Below are 17,434 nucleotides of genomic sequence, written 5' to 3' on the forward strand. Positions count from 1 at the left end.
CCCCCCAATTCCTTCCCTGAAACCACCAAACATACTGTATCTTTTGTTCTCGTTTCAGAATGATAGGGGTAGATTTTCTCTGAAGCAGACTTCAGGTTGCTGATCAGCAAAGGGCCCAGATATGCCCTCCATTTTGAGAGCAATTAAGCTCAAGGGCAACTAACCAGAAAATGAAGTTGACCAAGCTGTTGCAAGTCCAATCCCTTAGAGCAGATAAACCATGGTTGGCCCAGGGATCTACCATCTCTGGGAGGGACCAGGAAAGTGCAGTGGCAGCACTGCCCAGGTTGTAGTCCCACAGGAAGGAAGCCTGAGACCCCCTTTGGCTAGGCTGAACTCAGTCTAAACTGCTCAGCCCCTTGTATTGCTGTACTGTGAGTTATGCCAGTGCTTTGGAAGGTTGCCCAATCACAAAGATTAATTATTCCCTGGAATAGCTAAAAATTCTCCTATTCTGCCTCCTTCTAATGAACTCTCTGAACTGGGAGCTGAAATTCCAGTACCATTTGCTGGGCCCTCACCTTTCTCTCACCTAGTGTTCTTTGTTTTCTCTCCATGTCTTCCAAATAAGCAGCATCTTTTTTACTTAGCAATTCTCAAATAAAAAAGAGTATCATAGTTCATATTCTGTGAATGGACGATGCCAAATTTTTACCAACGATAATTTCTAACTTGCTTTCTATTGGATGTAGGAAACATATAGTACAGCATAACAGAGTTGAAAGCAAAAGAAAACGCTAAAAAAAAGTTCTTAAAAACCCAGTAAATCGAAGGATTTGACACTTGGGAGGGATGTTGCTCATCTTCCCAAACTGAAGCCTACTTTAAAAATATTAGCTAGCACTGAAACGTTGCCAAGATACATCAAAGAACATAACATTAATCTAATTGAAGTTTTATGGCAGCTGAGGTTTAACAGGACAGTTAATTTTACAGCAATCGGGCAGACTTATTTCAGAGCACATATAACATCAATTTTAACAATGTTGGATGTTAAATTACCCTAATTTGATAAAATGCCTTCAAGGAACTCCTTATCTTTAGTGTAAGACAAATTACATTTAGTTTTTGGGAGGAATCACTTAATTTGATAATATTAATACTGAGATATTAATAAAGCAATGGGATTGAAACCTGCTTATATTTAATCCCTCTTTAATCAGTCTACCTTATAGCTATTGTATTATGAAATAAGCTATTAACTTTAAAACACTAAGGATCAACTAGAATTTTAGATGCCCTGAATCTATTAATTTTGAAACATGAACGCCCCAATACAGTTCAGCTCAGCGTTACCTTTGGATTTCTCTCCTTTTCATATTTTTAGAGAGGAATGAAAATTCCTGAATCTTTCGCACAATGAAAAAGGAAGAATAAATACATTATGCTAACTTCAACTGTTAAATTAGAAGACAGATTGACAGACACAATGTATAAAAAGTGAACTCCAATTCGTGAATCAACTGTATTATGTACAAGGCTGTCAAGCGCAAACAAAGGGCTGAGCACCTGAATTTAGCCAAAGGAAAATAAATTAAACAACAAATGAATATTTTGCCAGTGAGGTCCGCAGGAAGTCCAATTGTTGATAATTCAATGATAAAAGACATTGGAATTGAGTCTAAAATACAGCAGGTACAATCCTTTTCTAGTACCCTTCAATTTGGCCCAATTTGTATGTCTTCAGCATTGTTAATGTTTAAACAAAACAGTACATGCGAAGCTATCATGATAAAGTATTGCAATGAAAAGAGAATTCCAAGCCCACAGCCAGGTTTACTTTGCTGACACTTTGCTTATTTATTTCAGGAAGAATGAAAAGCGATATGAAAACTTGGTAAAGGCAAGACTATTAAATTGCAGATGAAGTCTATTATAGAATCACATTACTTACATATACACAGCTTGCAACATTCCTGGTAATGATCTTCAAGGGAATACTTTTTGGATGTTCGTTCTCTTTCTCCTCTTTAATGCAGCTGAAGTGTTAGGACAGTGGCAGTGTGGGGAAGAGACAAAAATGCTCAACAATTGAAGGCCTTTACACAAGTAATATAGTTAAAATAGCAACTCATTTTACAAAACCAATTGAATTCCTTGAAAGCTATTTCAGTTTAAAGTTTGCTATTTAATTGTATTCTATTTCATGAAATGGAGATACCTCTTTTTCCCTTACTAGGGAGAGAAAGAGCCTGTGGTACGTTGAATCACCAGGTGAATGAATAGTCTTTGGGGTACTGCAAGTCTGTTTTTATTAATGCTTTGCTTTGCTGCACGCTTAAGTGCTCGGTGGGGGTGGGGGGGCGCCAATGCTTTGTTTTGCCAGTGGGGGAGGGGAGTCATTGCTTTGTTGCCACTTACGTGTGGAAGGGGGAGCTGCAGGGGGCGCTTTGGGATTCTAACATTTAACTGTCATTCATTCTTTGGGGCACTCCTCTGTTTTCATAGATGTTTGCAAAGAAAAAGTATTTCAGGATGTATATTGTATATATTTCTCTGATGTTAAATGTACCTTTGAGCTTTTGAATGTATTAAATTATTACATTTTATTTCATGAGTGTATTAATTATAATTTATTAAATCATGAAAGGGTTACAAAAATAATCTCATTTTATACGATTATATATGAATGTATATATTATATACTAACCTGCTTCATTGACTACCATTCTTAATGGCTTCTGCAATGATTTTACTGAAAAATGTCAATGAGGCTCATTTTAATAGCTCACATGGAGGAAAACCCAGCAGTTAAAATAATGGGCATCTCTTTCCCCACAATACCACCTCTTTTCTCCTTATTAACTTGTATGAGCATCTGTTTTAACACTTAAGACAGAGTCCAGTGATGTCATCAGGTCCTGACTGCCATGTCAATCAAGGCCTGAGTGAGGTGGGAAAGTTGGGATGTGGGTCAATTCCATGTCAGGCAAAATCTGCTCCAACCCAAATCCTGAACCCATGGGAGTCCATAAGGTAAGTCACCAGCTTATTTCTCCATCTTCCTTATAGATTAAAGAGGTTAGGAGCATTGGAAACAACTCCCAAAAGCTCACCCTACCAACTATAATAATCTCCCCAGTCCCAATCAAGAAATTTCAAATCCCTTCGCTCTGTTAAGCATGATCCAAATTTTCAAAATACCAGATCACACTTGGACTGATCATTGCCTCCACTTCAGGCTACCTCTACCATTGACATATAACCTCAATCTCAGAAATATTCCATTCCTCCTTCCCTTTTCCCTCCATCCTACCTTCTCCTCCACCCTAAACTGCTAATTGCCCTGCATCATCCTCAAGGCCACAGGTTGTTCCATCCTACTTGTTTGTTATCTTAGTATAATCAGCCAAACTCTCACTCTGAGTAGATATTGGCAAAATATTTGCAGCAAGTTTTAAAAAAAACTGAAGTCCTGCCTTGCACATCTATAGCATTGTTGGATATTCCAGTTCCATTATTCTCTCTGCACCCATCCATCTCCCCAGTAATGTTGGACCCATTACAATACAAAATAAGACCTTAAGACATAGGAGTAGAATTAAGCCATTTGGTCCATCAAGTCTGCTCTGCTATTCATTCATGACAGATTTGTATCTCTCTCAACCTCATTCTCCTGCCTTCTCCCTGTAAACCCTTGATGCCCATACTAATTAAGAAGCTATCAACCTCTCTCTGCTTTGAATATACCCAACAACTTTGTCTGGAAATCTAGAGGAAGCTTGACTTAAAAGCAGAGCAGTAGAGATGACTTAGTGGTGAGCAATAATTTTTAATAACCAAACTGTAAAAGTACAAGCCATGAGGAGCTACAAAACAATAGAAGACAGATATTAAACTCACAAGCTGAAGGCTGGGAGCAACTAGTTGAACAAGGACTGTGAGTTCAGATAGGATGCAGATGATGAGTTGGAAATGAGTGGAAGGTACTCCTGTTATCTGGGTGGAGACTGGGAGGCGCCTACCTGTGCAGACCTGACAGGATCCTTCTCCTTCCTACTGCCAGCACTCAACAGCAGAGGAAGATCCAGATGGGTCTGGTGGAACTCCTCAATGAGTCTGGATGGCACCCAAGACCTATCCCCCTGTCTGTACCCCACACCCTTCCCAGTCAACCAGATATTGGTACACATGCCCTCAGTGACATGAATCCATCAACCAGCAAACCATGTACACTGGACCAACTTCCACCTTCCGAGGTTCCAGAGGTGCAAACTTGGGTGGGTTGAGTGGCCCATGGACAACAAGCTTGAGGAGGACACGTGGAGGGTAGGTGTGATCCTGAGGGATGGTGGCAGTTGGAGATGGTAAGTGGATTGATGCGAAGGGTAATCATGGAGGAACCAATAAATTGTGGCAAGAACTTGTGGGATTCAGTGCGCGGGGTCAGACCGTGGGTGGACAGCCAGACATGGTCCCCAGGCTTGAGTGGTCTGTTACGGTGCTGCCGGAGGTTGGCCCGGCAGCAGGAGGGCAGCTGGCAGCCAGAATGGCCCTCCATGCCCTCTTCCAAGCATTCTGGCAGCCACAAGCCAGGGCCCTGGTGGATGGGACCTCCAATGTTGGCACCTGCACGGGGAGCAACAGGGGTTGGTAAATATGAAGCACCTCAAAAGGTGGCATACCTGTGGCAGAGGACGTGTGCAAATTGTGGGACAGCTCAGCCCAAAGCAGATACTTCTTCCTTGTAGAAGGGATAGAGGTGGTGAAGCATCGCAGAAACTTCTCTTCTTGCTCATTGGTTCTATCTGACTGATGGTCGGACTGCGGATGATAGCCAGAGGTGCTCACTGAGGTGCGGAGAAGAGAGCAGTAGGCTTGCTAGAAGAGCGAGACAGATTGTGGGTCCTAGTCGCGAAGGAAGCTGTAAGGGTGAGCTACATTTTGAAAAACCAGGCCCGCCATCTCAGCAGCTGACCTAAGTTTGGGGAGGAAAATGAACCATTCCAGAATCTAGCGATTCTTGAAAGATCATTACTAATGCCTTCACAATCTCTTCAGCCACCTCTTTTAGAACACTGGGGTGTACACCATCTGGTCCAGGTGACCTGTCTACCTTCAGACCTTCCCAAGAAAATTCTCCCTAGTAATGGTAACTTCACACACTTCATGATCCCTGACACCTGGAGCTTCCACCATATTGCTAGTGTCTTCCACAGTGAAGACTGATGCAAAATACTTATTCAGTTTTTCCGCCGTTTCCTTGATGCCCGTTACTACCTCTCCAGCATCATTTTCCAGTGGTCTGATTTTCACTCTCGCCTCTCTTTTATATGTATCTGAAAAAACTTCTGGTGACCTCTTTAATTTTATTGGCTAATAATTAACTGAAGAGTATGATATAAAAAATAAAATTCTTTTGACTAGTTTCATTGTTATTGCTTTCACACATCTCAATTTAAAACATGCATGAAATAATAGACAATGAATGAAACTCCTGCAAGACTTTGTACCTTTGGAGACTGCAGAGCCATTTCTCCTTCTGTTCGATAGAGCTGAAACAAAAACATAACTAATTAATTTTGAAAATAGAATCGTACCGAGCTTTTGCAGTAAGTTATCACAAAGATAGATTGCAGATTAGTGTCTGACAGACTCATGCCACACGATTTCATGAAATATGGCTTTCGTGTTTAAAAACAGGCAGGAAAAGATTTCATGTGCTTTGCTCATTAAGAACTTTTCAGATTAGTCACTAACTATTAGTATGTACAATAATATCAGCAATGAATTGGAAAATATAATATTGTATTTAGCTATAAATCAAGAATAATTTCATCTTGCAATCTGGCTCTGTCCAATATTAATAAGCATGATGTAAATTTCACATATGATCCATTACACTGAAGACAGTTTGCTTTTAGTGGTTGAAATATAACAATCAAAACTCAATGGTATTTTAGTTCATTTAAAACATAATCTGCTCATTATATCTGAGTATTAATTTGAAGATGGTTTATTAATATTTTAATTAATTCTAAATTTAGGTTATACTTGTGTTGGCTTCAATTAAAATACTACCTGGAGGTGGCCCAGTTTGCATCACTAGACTTTGCAATTTAATCACGAGGTGAGGGACTAGATCTCAACATCTGTGGAGCTTGCACCTAGTATACCTCAGAAATGAGCTTCACTAAATATAATTGCCAATTATGTTTCACCGAATTAAGGAATGGTCATTAATTCTGTTTCCAACGTCTTGAGCCATACCTGAAAGTTGCCACGCAATTTGTTGTGGGCCAGCCCAATACAAAGGATTGTTCTGCACTTGTACTTCCTTCACACACTCCATCCATGTAGGATGTCATCCAAACCTCACTAACTTTCATTTGTTTCTTCAGCTTGAAATGAGTTACAGATCTGTAAGAAAGAACAAAACTTTGGTGTCCTACACCCTTCTACAAATCACTCATCACTTAACCTACTTTTGTTTATATAGCAGGTGGCCATGGTCAATCAGCAGACTAGAGCCTTAAATCTGCTCTCCCTCTTCCATCAATAGTTTAAGTATAACCTTTCTTACCATTTATGATCTTTTTCCATCTTACTTCCATGATTTCTCACAATTCCTTTGGCTTAACTAAATTTGACAAGTTTTACCTTGATGCTGAATTAATGGTTAAATTAGACTTCATAAGCCCAAAATGTAGACTCTTTATTTCACTCCATAGATGCTGCTTGACTTGCTGAGTTCCTCCAGCAAGTGTTGTTCTAGATTTCCAGCAACTGCAGAATCTCTTGTGTTTAAATTAGACTTACTTAACTTATATCAGTTGTTGTGTATTTTTGAGTAATATTGCAAATATATTGTTTGATTCAGCATTTTTTATTTGTTTAAATAATTCATTATGGGTAACATGTAAAAATATGTGAATTGCATACTTCATAACATCATACGTGCATGCCTCACTTAAAGTAAAAGCAAGAACTAAGACAAGTTCTCCTGAACTTCTGTCTTTTTGCTTTTAATTAGTTTAATGTTTTGGAGTTTTAAAAAAACATAACGCTAGTGTTTAGAATTTAATGAGGAAAATCAATGTAGAGTTTCACATTTTACAAAATTAGAACCAACAGAACTGGAACAATTTACTGGGTCATTGTGTTCAGGTTCTGCTTGAATTATTATTACCAATAATTCATTTTATGGCATTATTTTAGACAAGAAAATTATTTTGTCAAGGAAGAAAAGTATAAGGATGAATAGAATTTAATCTGCACCAAAAATTACATTCCCTTTTAAATAGAGTTCTCAATCAATGTGAAGTTAATAAAACTATAATGGAATTATAGAATCATTATAGTGCACTTAGAGACCCATTATATCTTAGAGCTGCCGTTAGTCTGGCAATTCCAGAGACTCATTTCCTCAAGTCTTTACCTATTGTTCTGATAAAATTATTTTTAACCTAACGCTTGGTCAATTCCTTTCAGAACACTCTGATTAACTTTGTTTTCACCAACATTCCAGACAATTACTTTCTGCATTAAAAAAATGCCCATGATAAACTGTAAATCTGTGCACCTTGCTCTTTGAACTATTTGCTGGTGGAAACAGCTTCTCACTATCTCAAATAGTCATGGTCATTTACAGAACTATCCATATAAATGGTAAGGATTGAATAAAATAACCTTCATGCAGGATTTATTGTCAGGCACAAAAGAAAGACACAGAGAAAGAGATGTTTCTATTCAGACTCACAAACATGGTTGCATGTTATAACAGTTTCCTGTGAACAAACTGTCACATGTTAACATTAGTTCTAGGGAACATCTTTTAGTCAGATCTCTTGCAAACACTGCAGCTGGACAGTGCACTTGGTTTCAAATCTAGTTTTTTGCCTTTAAAATGTTCCAATTAAGTAAGCTCCAGGTTTGATCCCTGTAATGGCCTCAACTGACTGGTTGTTGCCAGGATAATAACGGAGAGGATCTCAGCAATTCAGATGAGAGAACAGAGGCAAAATCGAATCAGGATTCACACTTGGTTTGTAAGTTAATTCCCCTACCTCAAAGTTTATACTCATGAGTGACAAGTGGGATAAAGTTTTGAGGTTGTCTACTGTCAGCCATGCCAGATGTATAAATGGAGAATGGCTTCACAACTGGGCAGGATGGTTAGCAAGTCAGCCATAATATTTTTTTTTTTTTTTTTTTTAAAACTTTTTTTATTGTTTTCAAATAGTTACAAAATAAAAGTGTATGAGAAAAAAAAAATGTTACCCAGCCCCCCTCCCCTTAACCCCTCCCCCCTAACATCCCTAAAAAAAAGAAAGAGAAAAAAAAAAAAAGGAATGCCTGGATATTGGAAGATCCCCACACGCTCCACGGAGTTCGTAATAACTTTGGTGTATGCATTTATTTCTTTCCCCAAGTAACCAATTATTTCATCTTCGGAGCACCTATATATTTAATCCTGTCTTTTGTAAATAAGGGCGCCAAATTTTCAAAAATGTTTCATATTTATCTCTTAAATTGTAAGTGATTTTTTCAAGTGGAATACAGCCATAGATTTCGTTCTTCCAACGATCTATACTTAGATATGTATCCGATTTCCAAGTCACTGCAATAGCTTTTTTGGCTACTGCCAATGCAATTTTTATAAATTCTTTCTGATATTTATTCAATCTGGCTATCGGTTTTATCCCTTCAATATTACCTAGTAAAAGTAATGTTGGGTTGTGTGGAAGTTGTATTCCAATGATTTGTTCCAGTAAAACTCTTAAATTTGTCCAAAAAGGTTGAATTTTGGAGCAGGACCAAGTAGAATGTAAAAAAGTACCAATTTCTTGGTTACATCGAAAACACTGATCAGATAGATTTGGGTTTAATTTGTTTATTTTTTGTGGTGTAATATATAGTTGATGTAAAAAATTGTATTGCACTAATCTTAATCGAACGTTTATTGTATTTGTCATACTCTCAAGACATAGTCTTGACCAGTTTTTTTCTTCAATTTTGATATTCAAATCACTTTCCCATTTTTGTCTTGACTTATGGACTCCTTGTTTAATTGCCTGTTTTTGAATCAAATTATACATACAAGAGATAAATTTTTTAATCTTTCCTTTTTGAATTAAAGTTTCTATTTCATTGGGTTTCGGTAGTAACATTGTTTGACCTAGCTTTTCTCTTAAGTAAGCCCTTAGTTGAAAGTAACAAAAAAGAGTGTTGTTTGATACTTTATATTTATTCTTTAATTGATCAAATGACATTAATATACCTCCTTCAAAACAATCTCCTATATATCTAATCCCTTTTTGAAACCAATTATATAAAAGTTGATTATCCATTGTAAAAGGAATAAGTCTATTTTGGATTAAAGATCTCTTTGCTAATAAGGATTTCTTTGTCTCATCGTCAACATTTATCTTATTCCATAAATCAATCAAATGTTTTAATATAGGAGATTCTTTCTTTTCCCGTATCCATTTAGATTCCCATTTATATATAAAGTCTTCTGGTATGTTTTCTCCTATTTTATCTAGTTCTATTCTGATCCACGCCGGTTTGTCTTTCTCAAAAAAGGATGCAATAAATCTAAGTTGATTTGCTTTATAATAATTCTTAAAATTTGGAAGTTGTAACCCTCCTAGCTCAAATTTCCATGTCAATTTTTCCAACGATATTCTTGACATCTTACCTTTCCAAAGAAACTTCCTCACATATTTATTCAGCTCTTGAAAAAACTTCTGGGGTAATTGTATTGGTAGTGATTGAAATAAGTATTGTAATCTAGGGAATATATTCATTTTTATAGTATTTACTCTACCTACTAATGTTATTGGTAATACCATCCATTTATCAAGATCTTCTTGAATTTTTTTCAATAGTGGTAAATAATTTAATTTGTATATGTTTTTTATATCATTATCGACTCTTATACCTAAATATTTTATACCATTTGCCGGCCATCTAAACTGGGTTATTGATCGACATTGATTATAGTCTCCTTTAGTAAGAGGTAAAATTTCACTTTTGTCCCAGTTTATTTTGTAACCTGATACTTTCCCATATTCTTCTAATCTATAGGATAATTTACGCAACGATTGCACTGGGTTTGTTAGATAAAGTAGAACATCATCAGCAAATAAGTTGATCTTGTATTCTTCTTGGTTAACTCTAAAACCCTTAATATCTGGGTCCATTCTGATCAGTTCAGCTAATGGCTCTATCGCCAACACAAATAAAGCAGGTGATAATGGACAACCTTGCCTAGTTGACCTTGTTAACTGAAATGGTGTTGAAATTTGACCATTTGTCACTACTTTAGCTTTGGGATTAGTATTTAAGGTTTTAATCCATTTTATAAAGGATACTCCTAATCCGTATTTTTCCAATACCTTAAATAAAAAATCCCACTCCAATCTATCAAATGCTTTTTCTGCATCTAAAGCAACTGCCACGCTCATTTCCTCCCTCTTCTGTGCTAAATGAATTATACTAAATAAGCGAGTTACATTATCTGCTGATTGTCTATTTTTAATAAATCCTGTTTGATCCATATGTACTAATTTTGGTAAGCATTTAGATAATCTATTAGATAAGATTTTTGCTATTATTTTATAATCAGTATTTAATAAAGAAATCGGTCTATATGATGATGGCTTTAAAGGATCTCTATCTTTTTTTGGCAATACTATTAAAATGGCTGTCGAAAAGGATTCTGGAAGTTTATGCGTTCTTTCCGCTTGGCGTATTAACTCCATAAGAGGAGGAATTAATAAATCTTTAAACTTTTTATAGAATTCAGGCGGAAAACCATCTTCTCCTGGAGATTTATTACTTTGAAGTGATCCTAGGGCTTCTTCGACCTCTTTCAATGTAAAAGGCATATCTAATCCCTTCTGTTCTTCCGTATTTAATTTTGGAAGAGTTATTTGTGATAGAAACCTTTCTATCTTGACATTGTCATTTTGTGATTCTGATTTGTACAACTCAGAGTAAAAATTCTTGAAAGCTTCATTAATTTCTAAAGGTTTATAAGTAATTTTATTTACTCTTGTTCGAATTGCATTTATTGTTTTAGAAGTCTGGTCTGTTTTTAGCTGCCATGCAAGAACTTTATGTGATCTTTCACCTAGTTCATAATATCTTTGTTTAGTTCTCATAATTGCTTTTTCCGTTCGATATGTTTGGAGCGTATTATATTGTAACTTCTTGTTAATGAGTTGTCTTCGTTTTTCTTCTGTCATATTTCTTTGGGATTCTTTTTCTAATTTCGTAATCTCTTTTTCCAATTGATCTATTTCTATCATATATTCCTTCTTAATTTTAGAAGTATAACTTATTATCTGACCTCTCAAGTATGCCTTCATTGCTTCCCACACTATAAATTTATCATCAACTGAATGTGAATTTATATCTAAAAAGAACTGAATCTGTTTTTTCATAAAATCACAAAAGTCTTGACGTTTTAATAATATTGAATTAAATCTCCACCTATAAACTGATTCCTCTTTATCTGTCATTATCATTGTCATTATTAAAGGAGAATGATCTGACAGTATTCTTGCTTTATATTCCACATTTTTCACTCTATCTTGAATATTTGTTGATAATAGGAAAAAGTCTATCCTTGAGTATGTTTTATGTCTATTTGAATAAAATGAATAATCTCTTTCTTTTGGATTAATTCTTCTCCATATATCAATCAGATTTAAGTCTTTCATCAATGATAGAGTTAATTTTACTGCTTTTGATTTTGTAACAACTTTTGTTGATCTATCTAAAGCTGGATCTAGACAAAAATTAAAATCTCCACCTATTAATATTTTATCATGTGCGTTGGCCAAATTCAAAAAGACCTCCTGTATGAATTTTACATCATTTTCATTTGGTGCATAAATGTTCATAAGGGTCCATAGTTCTGAAAAAATTTGACAGTGTATAATTAGATATCTCCCCGCCGAATCAATTAATATGTTTTGTATTTTAATTGGTAGATTTTTGTTAACCAAAATTGCAACTCCTCTCGCCTTTGAATTAAATGAAGCTGCAATAACATTTCCAACCCAGTCTCTTTTTAATTTCTGGTGTTCTGTGTCCGTTAAATGAGTTTCTTGTAAAAAAGCTATATCTGTTTTCATTTTTTTAATATATGTTAAAATTCTTTTTCTTTTTACTGGCCCATTAAGCCCATTAACATTAAAACTTAAAAAGTTTAGTAGATTAGTCATTATTTTTTTTTTATTATATTATTCCAATCTATAATAATACCTAATCTTTCCACTTTCATGGTATCTTGGGAAATCTTTATAAAAATCTCCGTGTTGCTATGTGTGTCCCCCCCAATCATCCAGGCTAAAAGATAGAAGAAAATTAAAATATAAAGAAAAAAACAAAATACCCCCCTACTAATGTTGTGGAAAAATAACACAACATTACCCCCCTCTGCTGTACGGGTCATGGCAACCGCCATGATTACACACGTGAATCCCGCAGTAACCGATCCAAAGCTCCCCAGCCCCCCCGCAACACAAAAACGTATATGTATAAGAAGAGAAAAAAAAAGAAATACCATTCTCATTTAGTATTTCTAAAATTTTGCTCCCCTTTTCTATAATATCCATAAATGTCCATCAATTCTGTTCGTTGGGTCTATCTTCATAGCGTATAGATGGAAGATCTTGTACAAACTCCTCCGCTTTTCGATAATCGGGAAAAAATTTTTTTCCTTCCTCCGAAAAAATTATCAGTGTTGCTGGATGACGCATTGTAAATTTGTAACCCTTTACCCATAAGGCTTTTTTCACTGGGTTAAATTCCTTCCTCCTCTTCAACAGGTTGTGACTTATATCAGGGTAAAAAAGGACTGGTTTTCCTGCTATCATCAATGGCCCGTTTCTATTTTTGGCACTTTGGGCGGCAGCCTTCAGGATCTTTTCTTTGTCTTGGTATCGTAAACATTTTATCAAAATTGATCGTGGGTTTTGATCAGCTCGAGGTCTTGGCCTTAAGGATCTATGAGCCCTTTCGATCTCAATTGGAGTTTCTCCTTCCATTTCCAACTTTTCAGGGATCCATTTTTGAAAAAAATTTATTGGGTCTTCTCCTTCTATATCTTCTTTAAGTCCAACAATTTTAATATTATTTCGTCTACTGAAATTTTCAAGCTTATCAATTTGTTCCATAAATTGTTTTCTTTCTGATGCCCAAGCAGCATTTTCATTTTCTATTTTGTCCATTCTTTCAACCATGTCCTCCGTTGTAATTTCCAAGTCCGTAATTCTTTTTTCCATTTTTTCCTGTCTCTTTGTCATTTTATCAAGCATAATCTCCATTTTGGTCATTTTTTTTTCGAGTCTTTTTTGATTATTTTTAATTATTTTTAATGTGTCTAATTTACGCATTATTTGCCTCAAAGTCTTTTCTATATTTCTAGAAGGACTTTTAGCTTCTTCTTCATCTGATCCTTCCGAGACACTTGACTCTCCCTCCGATTCGCTATCACTTTCAGTTGCAGTGGTAGCTGGGCTTTGTAGTTCTTGTTGCTTCCGTTTGCGCATGCTCCGTCCTTCGGGTTTGCGCAATTCACGATGACCCTTCCCTTCAGGAATGGCCATTGTTGCCGCGGTCTCTTGTTCCGCCTCGCCGGTGGCACAACGTACCTGAGACCGGGGTACCTCGGCAGACGTGGGCCCCGCTCTTGTTCCAACTTGCGTAATCTTCCCGGTATTAGTTTTCTTCATCTTCCTTCTTTGAGGCATTGCTTGACACAGTCCGGAGTAGTTTATAAGTAACTTTTAGAAGATACTGACTAACTTTTCTTCATTTAGACATTAATTTATTAACTTTTTACGGGAGAGCCGGGTTCCAGCGTCTCGATCCTACGTCATCACGTGACGTCCCCGTCAGCCATAATATTGTCTGGTATTCTGATGATTGGGATTTGATCTCAAGTATTAAGTTTGTTTCTCTCCACTAACACTGCCTACCTGCTGATGCGTTTCTGTTTTCCTTTCAGGTTTCCAGCACCTGCAATGTTTTACTTTTGTTTTGTCATAAACTACTTCCTTGAACTGGGAAGCAAACTTATAAATGAAATAACACGGTGCTGGCAATGTTTTCTTTGGTCCTTTTGAGTGAGTAGTGTATTTACCTTCAGTATAACATCATACAAACAAACTTGGTGGAATAAATCATTATAGCTTTCAAATAACTACAGTAATCTAGTGACTCAACCTACAAAATATTTTCCTATCCACTAGGTTTACATTTGTTACACTATCCAACATGATTTGTGTTGCAATGCTTCAATGACTACGCAGAATATGCAGTAATGCTGTGCCCAGGACATTTCCCTGACTGAGAAGGGAATAATAGGTCAGAGGTTTAGCATTACATAGCAAAATAAGCCAAAAGCAGGAGCAAGATAAGTGAGGCTCATATTTAATGCTATTTCAAAATTTGATTATGTTTTTACATGGTGAGAGATCAAGAAAGGCTGATATTTAAAGGGACCTAGGTACCCTTGTATACAAGGCTCTAAAATCTAACATACAGATCTGAAGGATTACGTACCATATTGGACTGTTTGTCTAAAAATAAATTACACCTATAGTGGGAGCGTAGGGAAGAATTGCCAGATTGGCTACTGAGAGGAGATTGTAGATTAAACCCTTATTCTTCAGAGTTTAGCAGAATAAAATCTAACTTCATTGAACCAGATACAGTTCTTGAAGAGGTTTCTCATTTTTATTTACAGTATTAATTTAGTGACACAGCAGCAAGTAGGCCCTTCTGACCCTTCGAACCATGTTGCCCCAGCAACCCCACAACTCTGATTAACCCTAACCTAATCATGGGAGAATTTACAATAACCATTTAACCCACCCAGTACATCTTTGGATTCTGGGAGGAAATGGGAATATCCAGGGAAATCCCAAGCATTCCACAGGGAGGACATACCGACTCCTCACAGATGGAGCCAGAATTGAACTTTGAACTCCGGAATGCCCCAAACTGTCATGCTAAACACTACGGTACATTGGTGCCTGAAGTTAAACAAGGAGGATGTTTCTTTGGGACGAAGAGTCTGGAAATAAGAGTCAAAGTAAGGGGTAAAGTCATGTTTGGTCTGCAGAAGTTCACACAGATACTTTCACTGACTTTACACAAAACATTTATATACTTCTAAATCCAATCTTTAATCCTTTATCTCATTTTTAAAAATTTGGCCACCCACGTTAATAACTTTACTCACTCCACATCAAGACATTTCTCCGCTGTTTTTCCCAGATTGAAGAAGCCCTTAAAACACTCTCACTTTACTGTAAGTTGCCTTCAAAATTCCGGTGTGGCTTAATTCCCTTCCCAAAGGCAGAGTAATGAAGATTATAGCTCATAGTGGGCACGTCTCCACAGTGGCAATACTCCATGAATGGTGGGCACAGTTGCAGAATGAACACTTGGTGATATAACTCCAGCGGAGCAGTTGGGTGCTACTATTTCCTGGGCAGCAGCTTCAAGGGTGTAGATCCCATTGAGGTCTTTTCATTGGCAACAGCTGATGTTGGCTGCAATAAGAAAGCAGTTCAGGCTGTGCACAACCCCATGGGAAACACCTTACCGTGGGCAATGTTCCAGGCAGTAGCTCAGTGGATCCATAAGAAAGTACTATAGCTCCTTGTGGATACTTCTCTCATGGTCCATGGGCAACTGCTCCATAATGCTGTGCCTAAGTAGTTATTTTTTATGTAATCCCAGAATGCAGTGTGATAGCAGTCTATTCCATCAATTATGGAACTACCACTGATCTTAATCTTGTAATTCCCCCAATATCCACCATCCTTGAAGGTCTGAACAATAACAATCTATAGCAGAGTCCTGGTTAGCTTACCTTGCCTCAGTCCCATGGCCGACAAATCAATTGTAGACCTCAACTGTTCCCAGTTGAGAGCAAATTTAGCACTCAGGACACAATGCAAAATAAATGATATTTTCTTATTCAAAAGAGGATTACTAGAACCTTGCTAACCTCCACTACTCTCCTACTCTTTCCAGCTATGATGCCTGTACCAGTGCCCTCTGTATGACCAAGTTCAGAAGCCGAAATGTTGACCTGCTCTTTTCTTACTTTGATTTTGCTATGACTAGAATGTCATTGAACAAGAAGAGATGGCGGTCTTGTGTTTGGAGACCAGTCTTGAGCTGGACAGGTCCTTCCATAAGAAATGTTCTGTGTGGGCCTGTAATGGACCGGAGAAGAGGGCAGAGCTCTGGGCTCACAGGAGATAGGCAGCTTTCTCTGCAAAATAAAGCAGAACGATATTGAAGTAAGGAGAAAAATCAATGAACAGAAACCAATTTTAATATACAAAGCAACTTTATCAGCTAGGAAAGTGATTATTTTACCTACAGTCTATCTTTAAAATTAATGATTAAATAATGCTTGACAGATCTGATGGTTATCAGGTACAAAAATTATATCTATGTTCAGTTTTCTGCACAAGCCTGTTACAGACTTATCCACGCTCCTCTAGTACTGGTATTTTGCCCATCTCTAATTTTAATCATTATATACTGTAACCACTGAGGTCAAGCCTGAATATCTCTGTATGCAGCCAAATGTTCAACTGGAGGGTATCTCACTATGATTACGACCACAGATCAAGCGTCGGTAAATGGGATTGATATAGACAGTGATTAACCTGGACATGGTGATCTGTTCCTGTACTGTTGATTCTGTGATCATTTAACAGAATCTAATGGCTTTCCTGGATACAGGGTTTAAAATAAGATTTCAACGATTGTGCATGGTGAACCTCAGACTGATGTTATTTCGTGGAGAGGTTTCACATTGGTAGAGAACAGCAAACAACAATCAGAATTATTGGGCAAAGTTTCCTATTTGCAGAGAAATCAGAGCAGTGGAAGATGGAATGAGGTTCCTCCACACCGAATGGGAAAGTGTGCTGAGCAGGCAGCATTTTCTGGGCTCCGGTTAATTTTTATGTTGCTGGAGAAATTCCGGTGGCAGTGTTGCCTCTGTTTGGCAATTACTGGGACTTGAAGATGACAAAGTATTAAAACAACTGTTGACATAAACCAACCCAGTTACTTACCTCAGCCAAGTTTCAAACTCTACTGGCTAACTGTTCTGCCATGTTGAATAGAGGAATGGAGGGACTGCTAAAAATACTAGCTCCAAGAAATGCATGAACTAAAAATTTACAGCACTGACAGTGGACAAACGCCATACCTTAGTGTGACATGAACTGTACTGGCTTTACTAGAAATGACAAGATAAGATGGGGAGCTGCAATCTTTTAACTATAGCGTCTTTCATTTATAAACATCTCTTCTAAGTCTGTGTTAAACTGTGTACTGTCTATCTGATGCACCATCAATAACTCTCTGAGACGTGAGGCGAGATATCGGCTTTTATTGACTGGAAGAAAGAACAAGCAGCAATTGACCACCATGCTACATCCGG

The 17,434-nt window shown here is 37.1% G+C and overlaps 1 protein-coding gene across 2 annotated transcripts in view; it reads right to left on the reverse strand.

Annotated features, from left to right (window-relative positions):
• The window catches only part of LOC140726818 (rho GTPase-activating protein 20-like), a 129,073-nt gene that overhangs the window by 66,049 nt on the left and 45,590 nt on the right, over nucleotides 1-17,434 (reverse strand). For both annotated transcript variants that reach the window (XM_073043668.1, XM_073043669.1), the window contains exons 3-6: nucleotides 16,076-16,246; nucleotides 6,211-6,360; nucleotides 5,454-5,495; nucleotides 1,895-1,979 (exon numbers count right to left, since the gene is read on the reverse strand). In XM_073043668.1, the coding sequence (XP_072899769.1) occupies nucleotides 1,895-1,979; nucleotides 5,454-5,495; nucleotides 6,211-6,360; nucleotides 16,076-16,246 (448 nt within the window). The remainder of the gene's footprint in view (nucleotides 1-1,894; nucleotides 1,980-5,453; nucleotides 5,496-6,210; nucleotides 6,361-16,075; nucleotides 16,247-17,434) is intronic.

Source organism: Hemitrygon akajei, chromosome 4 (genome assembly GCF_048418815.1).
Source record: "Hemitrygon akajei chromosome 4, sHemAka1.3, whole genome shotgun sequence".
Classification (NCBI taxonomy): domain Eukaryota; kingdom Metazoa; phylum Chordata; class Chondrichthyes; order Myliobatiformes; family Dasyatidae; genus Hemitrygon; species Hemitrygon akajei.